This window comes from Drosophila hydei, unplaced genomic scaffold (genome assembly GCF_003285905.1).
Source record: "Drosophila hydei strain 15085-1641.00,03,60 unplaced genomic scaffold, DhydRS2 tig00000060-arrow-pilon, whole genome shotgun sequence".
Lineage (NCBI taxonomy): Eukaryota > Metazoa > Arthropoda > Insecta > Diptera > Drosophilidae > Drosophila > Drosophila hydei.
The window spans coordinates 9,551,006-9,570,959 of NW_022045656.1; the positions used below are offsets into that span (position 1 = coordinate 9,551,006).

A 19,954-nucleotide genomic window follows, 5' to 3' on the forward strand; every position below is an offset into this window, starting at 1 on the left:
TTACAATTTCGCTTTAATTTGATTACTCAATATTGTCTGAGTTGAGAGCCTTAAATGAACTTAAACCTGCGATCCTTGTAGGCCACCTGGCCAGTGCGATATTTCTGTTCACGGCAATCGCGTTCGCTCTTCAGCATCCAAGCGTATATAGCAATGGGCAGTACGACGGCAAAGAGACCCGTGCGGAAAGAGTGTCCGGTGGGACGGAAATGCTCATAGTTTGATACACGCATGGCTTGGAAGCGAGCTAGACCAGCATCGAACTGCAATTAAGTAAATATTTATTATATGCATCCAAAATGCTGGCAAGTGATGACATAACCATTATTTGTACTTACCACAGTGCCGCCCTCACCGGTAGCATGACGAAAAGGGTTCGAGCTCTGCTTCAGGTATTCGTTACGCAGCTTTAGTGTCTGCTCATGCTTGCGGCAAATGAATGCCTCCTGTTCCTTCGTTAAAACCATTTTATTGTGTTGCAAAACTGAACTTGTGCTGGGCAACAAGAGCAAATGCTAACAGCTGATTGAAAACACTAAGAAGCAGAGTATTTTGGCATTCTCTACGAAGTGTGACCTCTAGTCAGAAAGATGGCAACTCTGGCTTAAAGCCTTTTTATAAATTACTGCTGGCAGTGCCGTTCATTTCATATTCAAATTGTTTAATCTGAGTGCGGGGCGGCCGCACGACCAATATACGTGCTCTTAAGTGTAGTAAGTTCATTTCTAGTAAGATAAATTACTAATATGTTTATCAAAAGTAAAATGTAGCTTAAGTAATTTTATTTTCACGGCCTTTTCGAGTAGTGTTATAAACATTTAACATAAAGTCTGCTGCTTCGTTGTTGCACCCCAACAATACCGTTATACGCACGCTCAGGCAGTACTTCTCTCGCACTCTTATGCTCTCTCACCTACTCAACAATTGAGAACTCAACTGCGCATGTCCTGCAAAGTGTTATGCGCAGATCTCGTGTCAATGTCCTGTTAGACAGACATTTCAACTAAATTGACAACTTATTGTCCTAGCTACACTTAGTATTCATTTTTCAAATGCTATACCAGAACTTTTTTATTTTTAGTGCTCTAATATCTTAACTATTTAGTTAATAGACGCTTATGAGGATTTTAATCATCTTTGGTAACAAATCAATACCCTAAGTCGCTATAAGAATTGCCACTGCGCAAGACAAACTTCGTCCTCGTCGTCCCACGAATTTCTACTTGCGTGGGTGTGACAGAGAAAGCGACAACAAGTTCGAGTAAGCGTAAGCGAGCGAGAGCAGCAAGTGAGCTATCGCGCATGTTCTACGTAGTTGGGCGTTTATATTGTTGTTGTTGCTGTTGGTTTTCCTGTTCTGTTGGTGGTGCACTTGGCTTAGCTGTGTTCGCTTTGGGGTTGGGCTGAGTAGGGCCGGGTAGTTGGCCTTTGGTGGGTTGGTAGGTAGGCGAGCTGCTTGTCACCGCGGCACGCTTACCGTCTTTAGGGGTTGTTGTTGCCCTGGAGTTGCGCCGTAGTCGCTTTCAATGCTTGCCTTTCACTTGCCGACTGTCAGACGTAGCGTAAAGTTCTCTTTTGTTGTTGTTGTTGTTACAGGATTGATTTAAGGCACCTCAAATGGTTTAATTCCAAACGCAACGTGCTCGTTTATTGATTTTTGCGCCAACATTGCATACGAAATATATCTATAAGAGGTAAGTGACTCAGTAGTTGATTCGACCAAAAGATAATTGCAATACAATTGTATGCAGCTTGCAGGTGGTACAATGAGCGTTAAGTCCAGTGCACGGATAAAGAAACGACGCTCAGCGGAGGCTGCAGCTGCGACGGCATCCCCATCCTCCGGCTCCTTTGCTGCCATCAGCAGTCAACGCGCTGTTGGTGTTCCCAACAACAGCAATAGCAATAGCAATAGCAATGCCAGCAGCGCGGCCAGCGGCAGCAACTCAAATGCTAATCAGAATCTCAATAAGAAGCACAATTTCGTTGGACGTAATCCCAATTTCGATACGGACGAGACCAAGCTGCTCATCCAGCTGTGGGGCGATCCGAAGCTGCAGCGTACTTTGATAACGACGCACAAGAAGCATGCGGTCATCTGCCAGCTGGCGGCCAAGATGCAGGAATATGGCTACCATCGTTCGCCGGAGGAGATCACGACGCGCATCAAGAATCTGAAATGTTTCTACAATCGCCTCAAGAAGGACAAGGAGTACGGTATGTCAGGCGACACGGAGCCCAGTTGGAAACATTTTGCCGAAATGGATGCGATTATGACGCGTCCCATATTCAGTGTGCGTCCCAACGAGGTGCCGGCTCCTTCGCTTAAATACCAACTGGAGCAGGCATTGGAGGAACATGCCGAGCGTCGCAAGCGCCGCCAAGAGAATGGTGAGGAGTTGTCTGACAGTGAAAACGAGGAAGACGACATTCTACTCTCCTCCCTGGTGCCCAATGGCACTAACGGTAAGTCGAAACCCGATGGGTTAGGTGACAACGAAGCCGATTTGCAAGTGGAAATGGACACGGGAGATGTGTCTCCCAAGCGGCGCAAGCTCACCTCCGAGAAAGATGTTGAAGATGACGAAGCACCTGCAACAGAACCTCGCATTAAAACTGAGCCAGCCAGCCAGCCGGAGCCAGTGACTGAGTTGAGCACAGCAGTAACCGCAGTTCCAGCCGCAGTGGCACCTGTAGCGGCCGCTGATCCTGAAGAGGATGATGATTGCATGCTATTGCCGCTGCCGAAAGAGGAGCCAATCGATGTAGATGCCGTTGAGGAGCCCGTTGCCGTATCGCCGAAAGTTGCTAGCAATGCTAATGGCAGTGGCAATGGAAATGTAGTCACGCCCACGCGTCCCGTGATGCCAACACTTACGGACATGTTGCAGCTGCCGAAGACCACAAATTTGCTACCGTATAGCGGTGCCAATGTCATCATACCAGCTAATAGCATCAGCACCAGCGTATCGCAGCTGACGAGCACAACGGCAAGCAGCAGTGCGTCCAGTGGTAAGCTGACACCGGGCAAGATCTCCTTGGTGCCCACAAATTTCCTCATGCAGCCGAAGCAGGCAAATAATGCGACAGCTGGCAAGACTGTTACCGCAGCAGCTGGGACGCAGCTGCAGCTGCTGCAAAGCGCCATTAATCAGGGCGCACGCTTGATGATCAGCGGCTCCGCTCCAACACCCGTACAAGCGACGCCGAGTTCAGGTCTTGTCACGGGCCCTGGCGGCGTAAAGTTTGTGTTGGTGAATGCGGAGCAGGCGGCGGCGGCAAAGGCCGTGGCAGCAGTGGGCAAGCCGAGCACTGCTGGCATTACCAGTGCAACGTTGCCACTGCCACAGCCGCAACAGCAGAAGCTACAGCAGCAAGCGGATTACATTTCACAGCAGCAACTGCAGCACTCGCAGCAGCAGCAACAGCAGCAACAGCAGCAGCAGCAACAGCAACAGCAACAGCAGCAGGTGCAGCAGCAACAGCAAAATCAGCAATTGGAGAAAAAGGAAGAGAAACGTCGCGCACAGGAAATATTGCGCGAGGAGCAACAGTCCAAGCGGCACATGACAAGTGAGTCGGTTGACAGTCCTCTTATTGATAATTATTTTTCAATTTAATCATTCGTTTTTCCCATGCTAGCTATGCGGATAATGCTGCGCCAGCTGCTCAACGCCCAAAACGAGGCCAATGAGATACAACACAACCGCCTATCCCTGGAGCGGGAACGTCTGGACTGGGAAAAATCCATAGGTGAACGTTTGCTCACAATGCTGCCGACATTGTTGCAGCCAACAGTTGCCACTGCAGCAGCAGCTGCTGCTGCCGCAAGTGTCGTTCAGCCAGGAGCGACGCATCAGTCGCCACAGTTCATAGTCTCTGGTACGGCAGCCTCAGCGGCACAGCGTTTACAGCCACCCAAGCTGCTCTTCACCACCGCACTACCCATGGCCAATGGCACATTGTCCATGCCCCACATACTCACCCCAAGCAGCACGTTGGGCACTTCGCTGCCGAAGGTCATTGGAACACCTGTGACTGCGTCTTCGGCATCTAGTAGCGCCACTGGAGCATCTGCTTCCATCGCCACAAAGACAGTAGATATTTGCACAGATATTAATGATGTACAGCTTATCACTCCCAAACTGGAGAAGGATTGCTAATTGTCGACAATTTTTTTTTGGATTTTACCGAAGTTACCAAGAGAATACTCAAATAAACTATACTCTAAAATGTTTATTGCTATCTAAATATGATGTACACTTTACTGATAATGTATTTAAGATAGTTCCTTAAAATTAAATCCACTCGACATTCCAACAATGTCCTAAATATAATTTTTATCTAACGAACATTGTTTAGTTCAAGTGCAAATACCTCTTCGAACGGTCATCTTTCAATGATTCTCATCGCTAAGATCGTTCAGTATTATGTTAATGAGTACCAGTGGCCATGGCAAGCTCCAGTTGCCATGATTAGTGCATATTGAGACGCTCCATATCACGTATTTCCATAAAATCTGTCTTGAGTCGCTGCTTCACAATCTCGCGCCAAATGGCCTCACGATCTCGATTGTCCGTGACACCCATTCGCTGCAGTGATGAATCTGTTATGCGGAGCAGAGCTCGACCGGTAATGTCATGCTAAAAAGAGAGTTAGCAAAGGTAATTAGTAGGCCAAATGCTTACAAGATTTAAATTCAAATAAATAGACGTTGGCTATTGATAAATTGCTAGTTGTTCTTGTTGAATTGGAAGCTGAGAACAACAGGCGAATATGGCACAAGTGCTTCGGGATTATAACAAAAAGAATCAGGAACCGCATTGGTAAGTTCTTTTCTTATTATATAATATATATACATATATAGTTGGTGCTTACTTCTTTAAATAGTACTCCGTACTTCGCATACTCTCCGCAATGGCGGTCATACCATTTCTGTACGTCAGCGACAGTCCATTGGTAAACAGCTTTGGGTCTCGTCGTTTTGGAGCGCACCTTGCTTTGCGTTACATTGCCAGTTTCCTCACCCATTATTGCGGTGCTTGTATAATATCTGCTTGAACTCTTGAAAGTGCATAAAGAGGTCTATCTAGTAGATTCTTTTGCATCCAAACTGTGTCAGGCAACAACTCGACTTCTACACTTTTCCATTTTCGATCTCTTTACGATTGCTGGCGATATCTATCGATATTTCTGAGCCAAAACTTATTTGTTGTTTTTATTGTCGACCGCCATGTATATTATTCTTTTGAGCTAAAAACTTTTTAATTTTATTTGATTTAACAAGAGCTATTTTTATAAATACACTTTTTTCGTTGGATTTCAATTCTATAAGGTGTGGAGCAATTAAATACCAGTCTTATAGATTTTATATATGAAGTTTTGCACAAAGTATCATTCGATAGGCATCGTTACGTGGCTATCGTCAGTCACACATCTCGAATCGTGACTGGCGCTTAATAACAACGACAACTGAAATCAGCATACTACAAAAGGTGTGAGAAAACACACAAATACGCATTAAATACATTTAAGCGTAACTGTTAACTCAAAAGCAAAGTTGCATCTGAATAGTGAACTAGTTAATACACATTTATTTATTTGATTTGCCTTCGCGTGTGTTTAAAAAACTCAACCTCCAATTTTCAACTTGCAATCGTCGCCGCAGCAGTAGCAAAATGGCCGGAGCTACACTTTTCGAACGTGCCCAGGCGCTGTCTAGTGTGAATCGTGAAGAGGGTATTACCTTGCTAAATAAAATAGTGCGTGAACAAGAGGTAGCTGAAAACGATGAGGAGCTCATACGCATCAAGGAACAGGGTATTATGCAGCTCGGGGAGCTCTACAAACAGGAGGGCAAGGCCAAAGAATTGGCCGACCTCATCAAAGTGACTCGTCCATTTTTGAGCTTGATCAGTAAGGCAAAGGCCGCGAAGTTGGTGCGTTCGTTGGTCGACATGTTCCTTGATATGGATGCGGGTACTGGCATTGAGGTGTGTTGCTCATATATATGCGTCCTTATAATGTGTAATCCAATTAGTATTGCTTTTGTTACAGGTTCAATTGTGCAAAGACTGTATAGAGTGGGCAAAGCAGGAGAAGCGCACTTTCTTGCGCCAATCGCTGGAAGCTCGCCTCATTGCACTCTACTTTGACACTGCTCTGTATACGGAGGCACTTGCCCTGGGCTCTCAGCTATTACGTGAGCTCAAGAAATTAGATGACAAAAACCTGCTTGTCGAGGTGCAGCTGTTAGAAAGCAAAACCTATCATGCACTTAGTAACTTGCCCAAGGCACGTGCCGCCCTAACTTCAGCGCGCACTACGGCAAATGCAATCTACTGTCCCCCTAAGGTTCAGGGCGCCCTCGATCTCCAGTCCGGCATTCTTCATGCAGCCGACGAGCGTGACTTTAAAACAGCTTTTTCCTATTTCTATGAGGCATTTGAGGGCTTTGACAGCGTTGACAACGTCAAGGCGCTTACTTCACTGAAGTATATGTTGTTGTGTAAGATTATGCTTGGACAGTCGGATGATGTGAATCAAATAGTTAGTGGCAAGTTGGTAAGTAATAACAATAAACAATATTCAATAATTTTTGTGATATTAACTTATTTCCATTTGTCATTAGGCTATAACCTATTCCGGCCGCGATGTTGATGCCATGAAAGCCGTGGCGGAGGCATCACATAAGCGCTCGCTAGCTGACTTTCAGCAGGCGTTGAAGGACTACAATAAGGAGTTAGCTGAAGATGTTATTGTACAGGCACATTTGGGTACGCTATATGATACAATGCTGGAGCAGAATCTTTGCCGCATTATCGAGCCATATTCGCGTGTACAGGTTAGACATTTGTATATACAATTGTAATGAAATGAATACATCTTCGGGTACATTTTGTAGGTGTCCCATGTGGCTGAGAGCATTAATCTGCCCATGTCACAGGTGGAAAAGAAGCTATCACAAATGATATTGGACAAAAAATTTAGCGGCATTTTGGATCAAGGTGAGGGCGTGCTCATCGTTTTCGAGGAGACGCCAGTGGATAAAACGTATGAGCGTGTGCTAGAGACCATACAGAGCATGGGCAAGGTGGTCGATACACTGTATCAAAAGGCCAAGAAGCTGTCATAAGCTCTTTCCAAATGGAATCTGCGTAGCCCCTCCCTTTACATCCACGCATCAACAATTGATTAATATCTGCGAAGTTAGAAGACAATTTTTGGTTATTCCCACGTATTCTGAAACAAAAAATTCCCTCAACGGTACTCTTCAAAAATCATTTACTTTGTTATAACCACATCTTTGTATGTTTCGATACGAGTAACAGCTGAAAAAAAAAATAATAAACATGTATTGGTGGTAATAGCAGTAAAAATAATGTGTAAACCATAATATATTTCTAAGCGTAATTAATTATCCAAAAGTAAAAGAGTGTGCGCGATATAATAAGCGAAAATATTCAATTAACTAATAATAAAACGGATAGAAAAACAAGACGAATATCACAATTATTCTGGGAAAATCCTTTAAACAAAAACACCCACCGTATAATCTATACAAAAATAACTTAATTGTTTTTTTTGTTTATATTTCTATTGCCTTCAGGGGTAAGAACACTTTCAATCTTAACTAATCACCTCTAAAAATTCATAAACAGTCTGATTTTTATATTTACAAATTTTTTATTATTATATATATGGTTTTCTTTATTATATAACGGTAATAAATAATTTGAATATTCAAATATATATATATATATATATAAGTGAATAATTAACCGAAAATGTGGGTAAGACCCAAGCCGCCGCCAAAGTTAGTTTTGCCACTGAATGGGCCGCTGGTCCACTTGTTAGCATTGCCGGTCAGATCGAGGCGAGTGTTGCGGTCCTGTGATGACCAGAGATTGGCGCGTGCATCCAGACCCAGTTGCTTGCCAAGGCCGGGAATGTTGCTGTGCGTCAAGCTGGCGCCATGGCCATTGATATGAGAGTAGTCCAGGCCAGCGCCATTGCGCTGGAACGCCAAGCCATTGGCTAGTTTATTCTGCGAGGCAAAGACCTTGGCGTCCAGGTTATGTTTGCCGTTGTTAAACAGATTGGCATGCGCCGATTGCATGAAGCTGTCCTGTACGCCGGGCGTGTGGGTTTTGGTCAGATCAAATCCATGGCCATGACTGTGTGGAGCGCAAATCCCTGATTAGCTACACAGTTGATAAAGAAGTGGGCTACGTTTAACTTACTTGTTGTAGGCCAGCGATCCACCAGTGGTGACAGGTCCCTTTTGCGTATTGCCCGCGGCAAAGACTTGTCCAATCACATTGTGATCGGGTGAACCAATGCCTTTGCTCAGATTTACACGTGCATCGGAGCCACCAGCCGGATTCGATGTAATCGAGCCGCCCAACACCTGGCGGCGCACTCGAATAGGACGCTGTGGTGGCGTTGGTCGTGGGTAGTACGGCAGGGTTTGGAAGTGCTGTGGCATGGCCTCAACACAAACACTAATGGCAACAATGGCCAGGATGAGAACGCTGCTGCTGCTGCTTTGCATGTTGCTTCGTTGAGTTATTGCTGTTTACTGATGATTGCAAAATGCCATCGCTGGCGCTTATATACACCAGCTACATCTAAATGGGGAAGCACAATGTGAGACTAGGTTGTTGGCTTAGGTGATTGTGATTCTGATTGTGATTCACCCTCGCTGACATTGCTCCCAGTTTTTTGTCTTTTTTCTCGTTGTCTTATCATCTGGAGCGACTGTAAGAAAATCCCCCCGCATAGTTTGCAGCCATAAAAATTTCGCTGCCTGCCTCCACTTGTTGCTGGCCTCTGTGTGGTAGGTTCTAAGGCAGCAGCAACAGCTTGAATGAATATATATAAATTTATATATAAAAACCTGTTTGTATAACTGTGCAGCCTTTTCTTTGAATTTTCAAAAATATTAAACTACGTTTATTGATCGCAATTGTAAACTTCTTTGCTTGAAGAGTTTAAGTGATTTATTGTTATTGTGATTTTAATGAAAGATCTGAACGAAACTGAACGAAAAATGTATCCTTGTGTGGATGTGTATGTGTGGGATAGGTATGAGTGCATGTGTATTGAAGTATGTTTGTATGTTGACTTGCATGTGTGTATATGCATGTTGGTTACTTCGTTAAGCAAATCTGAAACAGTTAATTTAGAGCATACAAAGGAAGAGAATGGGAAAGAGAAGTTTAAATCGGCGTGAAGAGAACTTTTATACTCAATTTGAGTTGAGTTGAGTGGAGTTGAGTTTTATTTTGGCAAAAGCTTAATTAAATTGATGCGCAGGAGCAGGGAACACACGCAAAGAGAACAGGAAATAATGAGAGAAAGCTAAAATAAACTTAACAAAGCTTAAAGCAAACATAATGTTTAGCTTTAAGTAAATTAAATTACTTTAAATTAATAAATAAATAAAAAAGAATTGCAAGTCTATCTATGTAAAAGTCTTTATCAGCATAAATCGTCATCAGATCATCTTAATTGGTTTTGCCTTCAAACAAACATTTTTTTCTGAGGGGAATTTCTGGTTTTTCTAGAAATTGAATAACAAAAAAAACCATGTGAGTGATATAGCAGCTGTGCCTAAAGGCTTCGGCTTCCAAGTGGTTTATTCGCATTATATATGTATATAGTATAACAACAGCTTCTAAGTGTTGATTGATGACACGGGCAAATGCTTATCAATTATTTTGCTCTTGCAGCATCTATTTCAGCTATACAATACGAGATAAGTTTAGTGCCAAGCACTTTTATTTATAATAACTATACATATACATTTAAATATATATATTTTTTTGCACACATTTAATTTAATTTATTATTAATTTCTATAATAAATAATACTATAAAGATTATTGTTAACATTTTTCTCTGTTTTTTATCTTCTTCATCTTCATTTTCGTATACTGAATTAGCTCGCGTATCATTCGTATCCTTTGCGATCTGCGAACGATCTACCTCATTGCTTTAGATCTGAATTCACGAAAAATTATAGAGTTCATGAAAATTAATTGAAAGACTTTCAGAAAGATATTTCAAATGTTCTTAATCCTATGGCGCCAAATTCTTAGCTCTTTTGGGAAGAAAACTCTCTTTTGATTGCTTGCAACTCGCTCTTAACCGGTGTTGCTGGCATCGCGTCGAGTCGCCTCGCGTCGTGTCGTATGTCAGCCTTGTCGAATCTCATTAGGTTTAGGCACACGAAACGCGCTTGAGCGAGCTTTTCCGTTTTCCGCTTTTCTTCGTTCTTGAGTGTTTTTGTTGATGTTGTTGTTGTTGTTGTTTTCGTGGCTCTTGGAAAACTGTGTGTGCGCTGAACAAATTGTCAAATGCGCGTATAGAGGCAAGACGCGATTTGTCTGTAGAAAAACTTTGCTTATCGATTACGCACGTAACACATTCCTTCAGCTATAACCGTGAAAAAATTTTAAATAAATGTGCTAACAATATTGGTGTGTAAAACAGTTAAAAAATATTTTAAAATTTAATTAAACCTGAATACAACCTTAACGAAAATATCGCAATATATATTTATGTGTGCTGTATCAAATTTTTCCTGTGCTGTCTTTAATGCTGGCCTTCAAGTCGTATATAGATGCAGCAGACATACGTATATGTATACATAGATGAGACAAGAACTGTCTGTGCCAAGTGGATTATAAAGTGCGCTTTGTCTTTTCAATTGTTGTGTAATTGAAGCTAGAATATAATTGCATATCCTGGAAAATAAATATATTATATACATAGCATATGGCATTGCAGTATTAATACAAAATGAGTAGAAATTGTCAATTTTATAGTTAAAGAAATACAATTAGAAACATCCTGTGTAAAAAATCCTATATATATACATAGAACAACAACAAGTCTGTTCTATATACATGCACATAATATGTGTCTATATGTATACACACACATACATCTATGCCCACCATACCTTTGATAGACAAACCCACTTACCTACATTTAGAACGTGCCAACTCTGCGTATGTGTGATAAAACAGAAAAAAAGTTGCCAGGCTAAAAAGTGACTTAAACAAAATTCACTCATTCGCTCAGTTGAACGCGACGCGACGCGACGCGACGCTCAAAGCTCACAGCTCACAGCTCACAGCTAATGCAATGCTCACTCAAGCCTATGCTCAGTGCCCTGTGTAGTTCGCTCTCCCCACTTCCTGTCTCCCTCTGTCTATCTGTCCCTCTCACACAAGCCACCCTGCCTACCGTGTGCGCTCAAGCAGTTTTTTATTGTGTCATTCGCTTTGTCATTTATTATGAAATGTGCATTTTCAATGTTAAGTGCGACAGTTGAAATGGGAAAAGGGAAAAATGGAAAATGCCAGCCGAGAGGCATAATCAGCATAATCAGGATATTTATCAAAGGCAGCTGGAAATTGAAAGAGCAAATTGTTTAGCCTGGCTTGTAGCTTAGCAATTGCTATTTTGCCTTCATTTGCTTAACATATTTTTGTAGCTTTTATTTAAATTTATATATATATATATATATATATTTGTATATATACATACTTTGCAGAGTTCCATACAATACTTTAAAGCAACAGGTGATTGGTAGATGTACAAAGTGTGTTTGTATGTATATTTATATATATATAAATATAGGAATATAAAATTTTTATAGAAATCTCTTCTTTATATACATGTATATTTATGACTAAATTTTCGCTTATCCAAAATAAACCAAAATAAGTGTGAGTTCACAGTTTTGGTTCGATGTCGAGCTTTCAGTTGTCCCACATGCATGCATTTGGTGTGACGCTGACTTCACTCACTTTTACTATCTTGGCAACCATACAATTCTCAAGTGGTTATAGCGCAGCGAAAGTAGCAAGGCACAGACGAAGCAGGAGCCGTCAGAGAGAGAGAGCTGCTTATGTTTAGTTCGGTAACTGCTTAAAATAGCTTTGCAGAGACAACCAGATAATATTTTGGATTTTAAATTTCTTCATTTGTTGCTTTGTTTATTAGTAAATAAACAAGAAAAACTTTAGTTGAAATAGAGAAAGATCGCGGAGGACAGTAATTGTGATATATCTAGAAATATATATTAAATTCATGAAATTTGTTTATTTCCTTGTAAATTCTATTTAAATGTATATTTCAATATTAAATTTTGCGCTAATTATATGAGACATATATAAACAAATTTTATGTTATCTGCTTTTTATTTTAACTAAATATTTTACATTTATATAAATTTAAATATAAATTTAAATATAACCAACAAAATTTAGTAATTACAAATTCGATTTTATAGGGTGCTAAATGAACACATGAGATAAATAAATATATATTTATATTTTGTTTTTTAATTTAAGCAGAGCTTATAGCTGATGGCTATTGTTGCAGAAAATATATATATAGTGAACGCACTTACAACATTAGCTCTAGAGCTCATATAACAGTTATTTATCTATGTTACTCTGATACTCATGCTCTGCCTATGCCTAAGGCATACTAGAGCCTAAATCTACCATGCTAATCACGTGTAACTCACCTGCTTTTGCCACAGCTATAATCAGTACTTTAAGCAATCTCACTAATTCTTCCATTGTCCATCGCAAGCAGCTGCTGAAAGGATAATAGGAGGCAGGATGCTGTAGTTGTTAAGGCGCAGCAACGCACAAAAGGATAATTGAAACAAAAGCGCTGCAGGGCAGGAAGTGTCAGGCAAACGGAAGCAGTTAGTCCGACCAGAGGACAGGGGCCGACCAGACAGCAGACAAACGCACAGCCACGTCTCAGAGTTGAGTGCGCCTACATACAAATATATATATAAATGAATCCGTATAACACAGCTGCTGGTGGTGGGTCGGCCAATCCGTTTGGTGCGCCCGCCTCGAGCGCCGGCTATGGCCAGCCACAGCAGTCGAGCATGGGCTATGGCTATGAGGAGCAGTCGACGGGGGGCTATGATCAGGGCGGAGGAGCGGGCCTTGGCTACGGGCAGCAGCAGCAGCACCAGGCAGCTGGCTATGGACCACAGTCCGTCAGACCGCGCGTTGATGTGGAAGCCAGCGGCGAAGTGGATCCCAGTTTGTAAGTAGCTAACGAGCGAGCAGTGTCCAGCAAATGGTTAACCTCTTTGAACTTTCAGATATCCGGAGGCGAAGGACTCAACGCACAAAGTACGCGGCACTTCGGGCATCTTGGAAATGTTCTTTGGCGGCACGGAGCAGGAGCTGATACCGGTGAAGAGTTTCTACTTCTTCTTCTATGCAGCCTTCGGCTCGCTCTTTCCGCTGATGGGCGTCTACTTCAAGCAGATGGGCATGAATCCGGGCCAATGTGGCATACTGGTCGGCATGCGTCCCTTTGTCGAGTTTCTGTCGGCGCCCTTTTGGGGCTCCTATGCGGATCGCTGTCGTCAGGGCAAGAAGCTGCTGCTCGCCTCGCTCGCCTGCTGGGTGCTCTTCACCATACCGCTGAGCTTCATCCGCCCGGAGGCTGTCAACTGCATCGAGCGGCGCAATGCCACCGACTTTGTGCTCACGTACACGCGCACCAAGCGCGACACTTCGGCCATGTACGAACCGACGAGTCAGCTGGAGCTGGATCAGGAGCAGGCCTACTATGATGCCCATGACGAGGAGCCGGAGCACAGCCGGCACAAGAGATCGCTGCTGCTGCCGCGCATTGATGCCGGCATCTCGCCGGTGCACATCAATTTTGTGAGCAACTACGATGACAAGCATCATCGGGACTATGTAACGCCCATCTTCAGCTCCATGGTCTACCGCACGCCTGTAAGTATCCACGGTCTTGATGATTTGCCGGATCAACCCGGATTGACCCCATTCTCCCACGGCCATTGCAGGACATTCAGAAGGCGTTCTTTTTGCTGCTGCTGGTCATTCTGATTGGTGAGTTCTTTAGTGCTCCGGCCATAACGTTGGCCGACTCGGCGGTCATAACGCTGCTCGGCGAGGATGCGGATAAATATGGACATCAGCGCATGTTCGGCTCCTTGGGCTGGGGCATCTCGATGTTTTTGGTCGGCATTGCCCTGGATCATTCCACCTCGTTCTCGAACCATCCGTGCGGCGCCGGCAACAAGGAGAAGAACTATAACATTTGCTTCTCCATATTCTCGGTGCTGATGACTTGCGCCATCATCTCCGCCTCGAAGATTACCTTCAAGTACGAGCCCATCGACGAGAGCCAACAGCAGGCAGCCGCTCAGTTTGTGGATCCGAACAAGAAGGCCGAGGAGGAGTCCATGAATCAGTTGGCCGCCCAGCTCAATTTACCATCACTGGCAGTGGGTAGTGGCAGCGCCGCGTCGGGTGCCTGCGCTGGTGGCTTGAGCAACTTTCTAGGTGCCGCCCATCAGCCGCAGCCGCATATCGGTGCCGAGTCCAAGGTGTTTGCTCAGACGGCCAAGGAGTTGCCCGAGTGGATGACAGTTTTGACACATTTCAAGGATCTGAAGACCGCCTCATTTCTGTTTGTGGCCTGGTTTATGGGCTTCGGCATTGGCCTGATCTTCACCTTTCTGTTCTGGCATTTGCAGGACTATGGCGGCACGCCCACCTTGTTCGGTGTGGCCTCCGTCATCAATCATGTGTCCGAGATCTTTGCATATTTCTTCAGCTTTCGCTTGATCACCCAGATTGGGCACGTTAAGGTGCTCTGTCTGGGCCTAATTGGCAATGTGCTTCGCTTCCTCTATATCTCCTATCTGACCAATCCATGGATGGTATTGCCCTTCGAACTGATGCAGGGCATAACACATGCCGCCGTTTGGGCCGCCTCGTGCTCTTACATTGCTCACAATACGCCCAAGCATCTGCGCGCCTCGTCGCAGGGCGTGCTCCAGGGCATCCATCATGGCTTGGGTCGCGGCTGCGGCGCCATCATCGGGGGTATGTTTGTCACCTACTACGGTACTACTGCTACCTTCCGTTGGTATGGTATCGCCTGTCTCTTCGTGCTCGGCCTCTTCATCTTCATCAATTTCTATCGCAAGGAACAGGGCTTCATCTCGGAAATACCCGTCACCGAGGATCCACATCAGGTAACTGATCTCTAACTATATCTAAATGTGCGTCTCATAATCTTGAGTTCCCAGGTGGCCGAGGAGACTTCCCATTTGGCGCCACACGGCGTGCCCAGCAATCCAATACCTCGTGCTCTGTCCAATACGCGTTTGAATGAAATGAATCCGAACGGCGGACCCTACGGCACCTACCAGACAACTGGCGGCAATCTGGATATACCCGGCGCCAATCCGCACAATCCGTTTGCCCAGTAAAATGCCAGAAAATAATAAACTCAACTCCTCCTGACTTCCCCACATAAGAAACAGTCCTCGCATGCCATAAGCAACCATCGCAGATACATACTCACATAGTCATGGACACAGCAGCACAGATTGAACAGTATATATACTACATAGATATATATATATAACCGAAAACATATCTTGGACATTGGCCTGCAATATAAATTGCGTAATGCATTGCTTTATTATGGGTTTTGGTGCTTGAAACATGCATAACACATACATGCTAAATGCCACATACATAAGTCACAAAAAAATATGAAAAAATTGATGATGAATATATTTTATATTGGAAGTTCATATATATATATATATAAGCAATACTTTTTTGCTTATTTAATTTATTAAAGAAAATAGTGGTTAAATAAAATTAATTTCATTTGCCATTTAGAAAGAGAAAATTTTAAATTCATTTAATTAAATTTAATTTTTAAGAAAAATAATATCAACATCAACAGATCTAGGTCTATATATATTTAGCGAGCACTTAAAAAAATCTACAATATATATATATATATATATATGTTTATTATATATATATATAAATGTTTTTTTTTATTTTATAAAAAGCAATTCGAACGAATTTTCAAATAGTTGCTTAGCATAAACAAAAATAATATTGGCCTAATCTATTATATTTAATAGGCATTTTATATTTTATTTGCATCGCAATCATATCATATGGAAGCAAATACTTAAAGGATCATTGAAACACACCATAGTCCTAGAGGAACCAACAACACACACAAACACACACACACAACTTAAAGAAAAGAGATAACACATAAAGTACCTATAATATATACAAACAATAAAAAATAAAGAAATGTAGAAAAAAATACAAATTTAATTTTATAAATGAAACATCAGTTAAAATAAAACTTAAATAGTTTTATGTCATCTCTGGGCAGTTCTTTAAAGGATTCAGTTTTTTTATATTTAATTAAAAAACATTAAACATTTTAGAAATTCTCTATAATAATTTAAGAAACTGATTTATAATTATAAACTTAAGTTAATTATAATATATTCAAATTTATTATTAAACTAAATTTATAATTACGAACAAAACTATAGAAACTCTTTAAAAAATGATTTATAATTTTAAATTTGAATTATTTTTAATATATTAAATTTATAAATATAAAAGTAAAGTAATTACTTATAATTAAATTTTAATTATTTTTATTATATTAAATTTATTTTAAAATATATTTATGAGAATTTAAATAATTTATTATGATAAATTTTCATTATTTCTAACATAATTAATCTATCAAAAACAAAAAATAATTTATGATATATTAAATTTATAATTATAAATAATGTGTAAGAATGTCTTTATGGAAAAGTGAAAAAATGATTTATAATTAAAAATAATTTGATTTGATTTGAATATTTTCAACAAAATTCCACACGAATATAAATATATATAAGAATATAAATACAAACGTAGTTGTTTTAAATACAATACATGAGCTAAATAAACTAAATAAAATTTGAACATTTTGGAAAAACTAAAAGAAATTTAAGAAATTGAGAAACAAATGCTGTAACGAATGATATTATGAAAATCCGCCTCATTACAATCAACTGTTAAATATGTTAGTCTTATGTACTATATAAATCGCATATATACTATACATATTTATATGTATACGATTATAAATGGCTATTTTGAAATACATACTTCTCTATAGAAAGAACAAAACCAAAAAAAAAACTAAAAAATATTTGATGTCTAGTTAATATATATATATATATGTATATATATATATATATATATGTGGAGATGTACCTAAGAAGAAATTTTGATTTTGAATTTGATTAACTTGATATAAAATACTCTATATAGTACATATATACATAAAATATATATTGATTATCGTTGATGATTCAACTGTCTTAGATATTGTTACTCAAATATTCCATGGATACGTTTCAAATGAATTTTCTGATTACTATTATACTCTAGCTCTTATGTACAGCACATTTATGAAACTTTGGGTAACTTATATAAAGCATAAACAAAGCGAAATCATAATAATAATTACGTACAATGTGCACTTAAGTTATGTTGTCGAGCTACACTTTAGTCAATGGCTCCTGAATATCTAAATTATACTAACTATAAATATACACATGCATACAAGAATGTACAAGTATTATACACAAAGCGCATACCATAAAACAAATAAATACAACTACATAAACTCATGCAGGCGTATTACATAATCAGATCCAAGAACTCATGTAATATGTATGTTTAATAAAAGTTTGAAAACCGAGTGAGTAGAGAAAGCCTTTCGCGCTGTTGGCGTGCTCAATACATTTATTTCATTCTGCATTCAAATTGAACTGCTTAATTAGGTCTCGTCTGCATCTGTTTTGGGTTTTTTGGCCGCTGGAGCGGCATCGGTTGGCGGCAGCTTCTCGGAGAATATGGCCTGGGGCTGTGTTTGCTTGTAGGCGGGCGCAATCCAATATGGATTCTCGGCAGCATCCTTGGCGTACTTGAGTATGGCCTCACGTGGATCCTGGTCGTCGTCGACACGTTTGCTTAGGCCCAGATTGCGTATGACATAGGAGGAGAGCGTGCCGCCAGAGCTGGCGACTCGGCCACCTTGGCCGCTAGTAATTGGTAAGTCCGGCCGCTTCGACTTCACTGGATCCATGCGCGCCTTTTCCATCTTCTTGCGTGACGAGCGTGTCTTCTCTTGTCGGAACAGTGGCAGTGCATGCGGTGTTATAATCTGAGACACGCCCACCATCTCCATTTGTTGCCTCTTGCGATGCGTCTTCACCACGCACAGCTTGGCGCCGCGTATGCTGCGCTGTTCGTCGTAGAGGCACTTGATGATGCCGTTGCCACAGCTGACAAAGAGCTGATTCAACTTGGGATGCCATAACGTCTTGATGACGTGCGAACTGGCCACGGGTATGCGTTGCACCTCCTCAAAGCTTTGTGTGTTATAAAAATAAAGATTGGCCTCCTTTTGTTCCTTGGGCAGCGATTCGCCGGTGACCAGCAAGCGATCATCCGGACTGAAACAGCAGTCGGTCGTGTCGTAGCGTGAAAATAGATTCGACCACGTGTGCAGCGGCTGCCTAAAGTTCCTTAGGTCCCAGAGCTTCATGGTCTCGTCATTACTGCGCGTTGCCAGCTGCTGGCCCATGTATGAAAAAACAATGGAGGTAATCTCTGAGCCCTTTTGATGCGCCGCACGCACGCAGTGCGTGGTATTCACGAACATCTTTCGCGTGTCCCAGGTCTGTATGGAGCCGTCTACGCATCCAGCGGCGATTAGTGTTGCATCTCGATTGAAATTACAGGCAGATGCATTGGTTCTCAGGCCGCCCTGAGCTCGCGTTTTGATCACCTGCAGCTGTTCCTTGGCACGTAGACCCTGCCAGATGCGCAGTGTGCCGTCCAGAGCTGCGGTCAGGAATTGTTCCCTGTTAAATGGATGCCAGCAGCCAGAGGTTAACTGGGCAACATGGCCTTTTGTACGGGTCATGTCGCTTATGTATTGATCTCCCTTGCAGCATTCAAGCTTTTCAAACCCGTCCCGATCTAGTATTTTAGCCTGTGCATTGCCCGATATAACGAGGATCATGTCGCCGGTGACGGAATATTGAAGCCCACGTATGGGATGATTCTCACACGGCTGCAGTTGACGGAAGCTGCGCATTGACGAATCCATGCCAACAAAGTCCCAGAAGCACATATCGTAATCTATGGAGCCCGACACAAGTCGAGCGCCGGACGGATCTCCAGCCAGTGCTAAGACGGCCCGGGATCCGTGCTGCATTTGTACTTCGTGTGTGTAAGGTATGCGCCGTATTAAGTTATCATCATCCTCATCGGAATCATCATCGTCATCATCGTTGTCATCCTCATCGTCAGCCTGGTGCTTCTTGTCATTAGTATTCTTTTTAGAGTTGGTACCAGGCTCATCCTGCTGCTTTTGGGTTTCTGTGTCTGCTGATGGTGGCAAAGGACCAATTATATCCTCGTCATCGTCGTTCGTCTCTTGTTCCTGCACGGGTGGCGCAGATGTGCGCGCTTTGGCAATCTGCTCATTGATGTCGAACACTTTGGCTGCCTTACGGCCAAAGCTGCTTATGCCCATTAAATCTCTCAGATGTTGGCTCTCCAGATCCTCGGCCACATCTTCAATTTGACGTATCATCTGTTGCTTGTCTATTTTCTTGAAACCGACCGCATCTTGGGATTCGACAGCGGTTTTAGTAGGTGTCTTGCTTACGTTCAGCTGTATTTTGCCGAACGAGATCTTGCCGCGCTGCATAACACGAATTATTTTAATTCTGTAGCTCAAAAGGAAAAACGCTAATTATTGTTATTCCCACTGTGCAATGGTTTTTGTTTTGGTTGGCTGTTTATAAGTTATCGATGTATCGATAAAAATGACATTGGTTACTTTAAAAAATACTGCATCTCAAACATAACTAGATATGTGAAAATTACAGTATTATTTGAAAACTGTTATTTAATTTTATATGTCTTACTACAATTTATTTTATGCAAGCGATGTATAATTTCAGTGAAATGAATGAAATGATGTATTGATTATTAACGATAGAAACGATAGTAATATT

The 19,954-nt window shown here is 41.8% G+C and overlaps 7 protein-coding genes across 12 annotated transcripts; 3 read left to right on the forward strand and 4 right to left on the reverse strand.

The window, feature by feature from the left end:
* Positions 1 to 546, reverse strand: LOC111601201. The gene is made up of 2 exons (XM_023317691.2): positions 339 to 546; positions 1 to 263 (listed from the first exon to the last, which is right to left on the reverse strand). Exons 1-2 carry the CDS (start codon positions 465 to 467, stop codon positions 51 to 53), a joined length of 342 nt encoding a protein of 113 aa, XP_023173459.2. The 5' UTR covers positions 468 to 546; the 3' UTR covers positions 1 to 50.
* A 60-nt stretch (positions 547 to 606) lies between these two features.
* On the forward strand, positions 607 to 4,216 carry LOC111601199 (regulatory protein zeste). 2 transcript variants are annotated; one of them, XM_023317687.2, is made up of 4 exons: positions 607 to 713; positions 1,597 to 1,694; positions 1,752 to 3,573; positions 3,643 to 4,216. In XM_023317687.2, exons 3-4 carry the CDS (start codon positions 1,767 to 1,769, stop codon positions 4,161 to 4,163), a joined length of 2,328 nt encoding a protein of 775 aa, XP_023173455.2. In that variant the 5' UTR covers positions 607 to 713; positions 1,597 to 1,694; positions 1,752 to 1,766; the 3' UTR covers positions 4,164 to 4,216. The 2 variants fall into 2 exon arrangements, with proteins under 2 accessions (XP_023173455.2, XP_023173456.2); XM_023317688.2 differs by lacking the exon at positions 607 to 713 and adding an exon at positions 1,046 to 1,261.
* A 131-nt stretch (positions 4,217 to 4,347) lies between these two features.
* LOC111601202 (protein aveugle) lies at positions 4,348 to 5,226 on the reverse strand. The gene is made up of 2 exons (XM_023317692.2): positions 4,879 to 5,226; positions 4,348 to 4,643 (listed from the first exon to the last, which is right to left on the reverse strand). Exons 1-2 carry the CDS (start codon positions 5,029 to 5,031, stop codon positions 4,476 to 4,478), a joined length of 321 nt encoding a protein of 106 aa, XP_023173460.1. The 5' UTR covers positions 5,032 to 5,226; the 3' UTR covers positions 4,348 to 4,475.
* On the forward strand, positions 4,681 to 7,379 carry LOC111601200 (26S proteasome non-ATPase regulatory subunit 11). 2 transcript variants are annotated; one of them, XM_023317690.2, is made up of 5 exons: positions 4,681 to 4,826; positions 5,672 to 5,993; positions 6,058 to 6,564; positions 6,632 to 6,844; positions 6,905 to 7,135. In XM_023317690.2, the coding sequence occupies exons 1-5, from the start codon at positions 4,777 to 4,779 to the stop codon at positions 7,133 to 7,135; spliced, it is 1,323 nt and encodes a 440-aa protein (XP_023173458.1). In that variant the 5' UTR covers positions 4,681 to 4,776. The 2 variants fall into 2 exon arrangements, with proteins under 2 accessions (XP_023173458.1, XP_023173457.1); XM_023317689.2 differs by having other exon boundaries at positions 4,683 to 4,826; positions 5,669 to 5,993; positions 6,905 to 7,379.
* A 328-nt stretch (positions 7,380 to 7,707) lies between these two features.
* Positions 7,708 to 8,595, reverse strand: LOC111601228 (attacin-B). The gene is made up of 2 exons (XM_023317725.2): positions 8,244 to 8,595; positions 7,708 to 8,177 (listed from the first exon to the last, which is right to left on the reverse strand). The coding sequence occupies exons 1-2, from the start codon at positions 8,552 to 8,554 to the stop codon at positions 7,778 to 7,780; spliced, it is 711 nt and encodes a 236-aa protein (XP_023173493.1). The 5' UTR covers positions 8,555 to 8,595; the 3' UTR covers positions 7,708 to 7,777.
* Positions 8,596 to 10,347: 1,752 nt separating this feature from the next.
* LOC111601272 (major facilitator superfamily domain-containing protein 6) lies at positions 10,348 to 15,581 on the forward strand. Of its 4 annotated transcripts, none has more exons than XM_023317783.2 (5): positions 10,348 to 10,484; positions 12,619 to 13,089; positions 13,148 to 13,796; positions 13,868 to 15,067; positions 15,122 to 15,581. In XM_023317783.2, the coding sequence occupies exons 2-5, from the start codon at positions 12,830 to 12,832 to the stop codon at positions 15,302 to 15,304; spliced, it is 2,292 nt and encodes a 763-aa protein (XP_023173551.1). In that variant the 5' UTR covers positions 10,348 to 10,484; positions 12,619 to 12,829; the 3' UTR covers positions 15,305 to 15,581. The 4 variants fall into 4 exon arrangements, with proteins under 4 accessions (XP_023173551.1, XP_023173553.1, XP_023173552.1 ...); XM_023317785.2 differs by lacking the exon at positions 10,348 to 10,484 and adding an exon at positions 10,554 to 10,721; XM_023317784.2 differs by lacking the exon at positions 10,348 to 10,484 and adding an exon at positions 10,554 to 10,695.
* Positions 15,582 to 17,627: 2,046 nt separating this feature from the next.
* On the reverse strand, positions 17,628 to 19,756 carry LOC111601218 (gastrulation defective protein 1 homolog). The gene has a single exon (XM_023317713.2). It carries the CDS (start codon positions 19,642 to 19,644, stop codon positions 17,701 to 17,703), a length of 1,944 nt encoding a protein of 647 aa, XP_023173481.2. The 5' UTR covers positions 19,645 to 19,756; the 3' UTR covers positions 17,628 to 17,700.
* Between the last annotated feature and the right edge of the window lie 198 nt (positions 19,757 to 19,954).

Bases quoted from the DNA above. Each gene is read 5' to 3' on its own strand.
- LOC111601272 (XM_023317783.2), top strand. From the start codon at position 12,830: ATGAATCCGTATAACACAGCTGCTGGTGGTGGGTCGGCCAATCCGTTT. The intron at 13,797-13,867 runs GTAAGTATCCAC...CGGCCATTGCAG, and splicing joins CCATGGTCTACCGCACGCCT to GACATTCAGAAGGCGTTCTT. The intron at 15,068-15,121 runs GTAACTGATCTC...TTGAGTTCCCAG, and splicing joins TCACCGAGGATCCACATCAG to GTGGCCGAGGAGACTTCCCA.
- LOC111601228 (XM_023317725.2), bottom strand. From the start codon at position 8,554: ATGCAAAGCAGCAGCAGCAGCGTTCTCATCCTGGCCATTGTTGCCATT. The intron at 8,178-8,243 runs GTAAGTTAAACG...CGCTCCACACAG, and splicing joins GGATCGCTGGCCTACAACAA to TCATGGCCATGGATTTGATC.
- LOC111601199 (XM_023317687.2), top strand. From the start codon at position 1,767: ATGAGCGTTAAGTCCAGTGCACGGATAAAGAAACGACGCTCAGCGGAG. The intron at 3,574-3,642 runs GTGAGTCGGTTG...TTCCCATGCTAG, and splicing joins GTCCAAGCGGCACATGACAA to CTATGCGGATAATGCTGCGC.
- LOC111601201 (XM_023317691.2), bottom strand. From the start codon at position 467: ATGGTTTTAACGAAGGAACAGGAGGCATTCATTTGCCGCAAGCATGAG. The intron at 264-338 runs GTAAGTACAAAT...ACTTAATTGCAG, and splicing joins CCGGTGAGGGCGGCACTGTG to TTCGATGCTGGTCTAGCTCG.
- LOC111601202 (XM_023317692.2), bottom strand. From the start codon at position 5,031: ATGGGTGAGGAAACTGGCAATGTAACGCAAAGCAAGGTGCGCTCCAAA. The intron at 4,644-4,878 runs GTAAGCACCAAC...CTCTCTTTTTAG, and splicing joins ACGGAGTACTATTTAAAGAA to CATGACATTACCGGTCGAGC.
- LOC111601200 (XM_023317689.2), top strand. From the start codon at position 4,777: ATGGCACAAGTGCTTCGGGATTATAACAAAAAGAATCAGGAACCGCAT. The intron at 6,565-6,631 runs GTAAGTAATAAC...ATTTGTCATTAG, and splicing joins AAATAGTTAGTGGCAAGTTG to GCTATAACCTATTCCGGCCG. The intron at 6,845-6,904 runs GTTAGACATTTG...TACATTTTGTAG, and splicing joins AGCCATATTCGCGTGTACAG to GTGTCCCATGTGGCTGAGAG.
- LOC111601218 (XM_023317713.2), bottom strand. From the start codon at position 19,644: ATGCAGCGCGGCAAGATCTCGTTCGGCAAAATACAGCTGAACGTAAGC.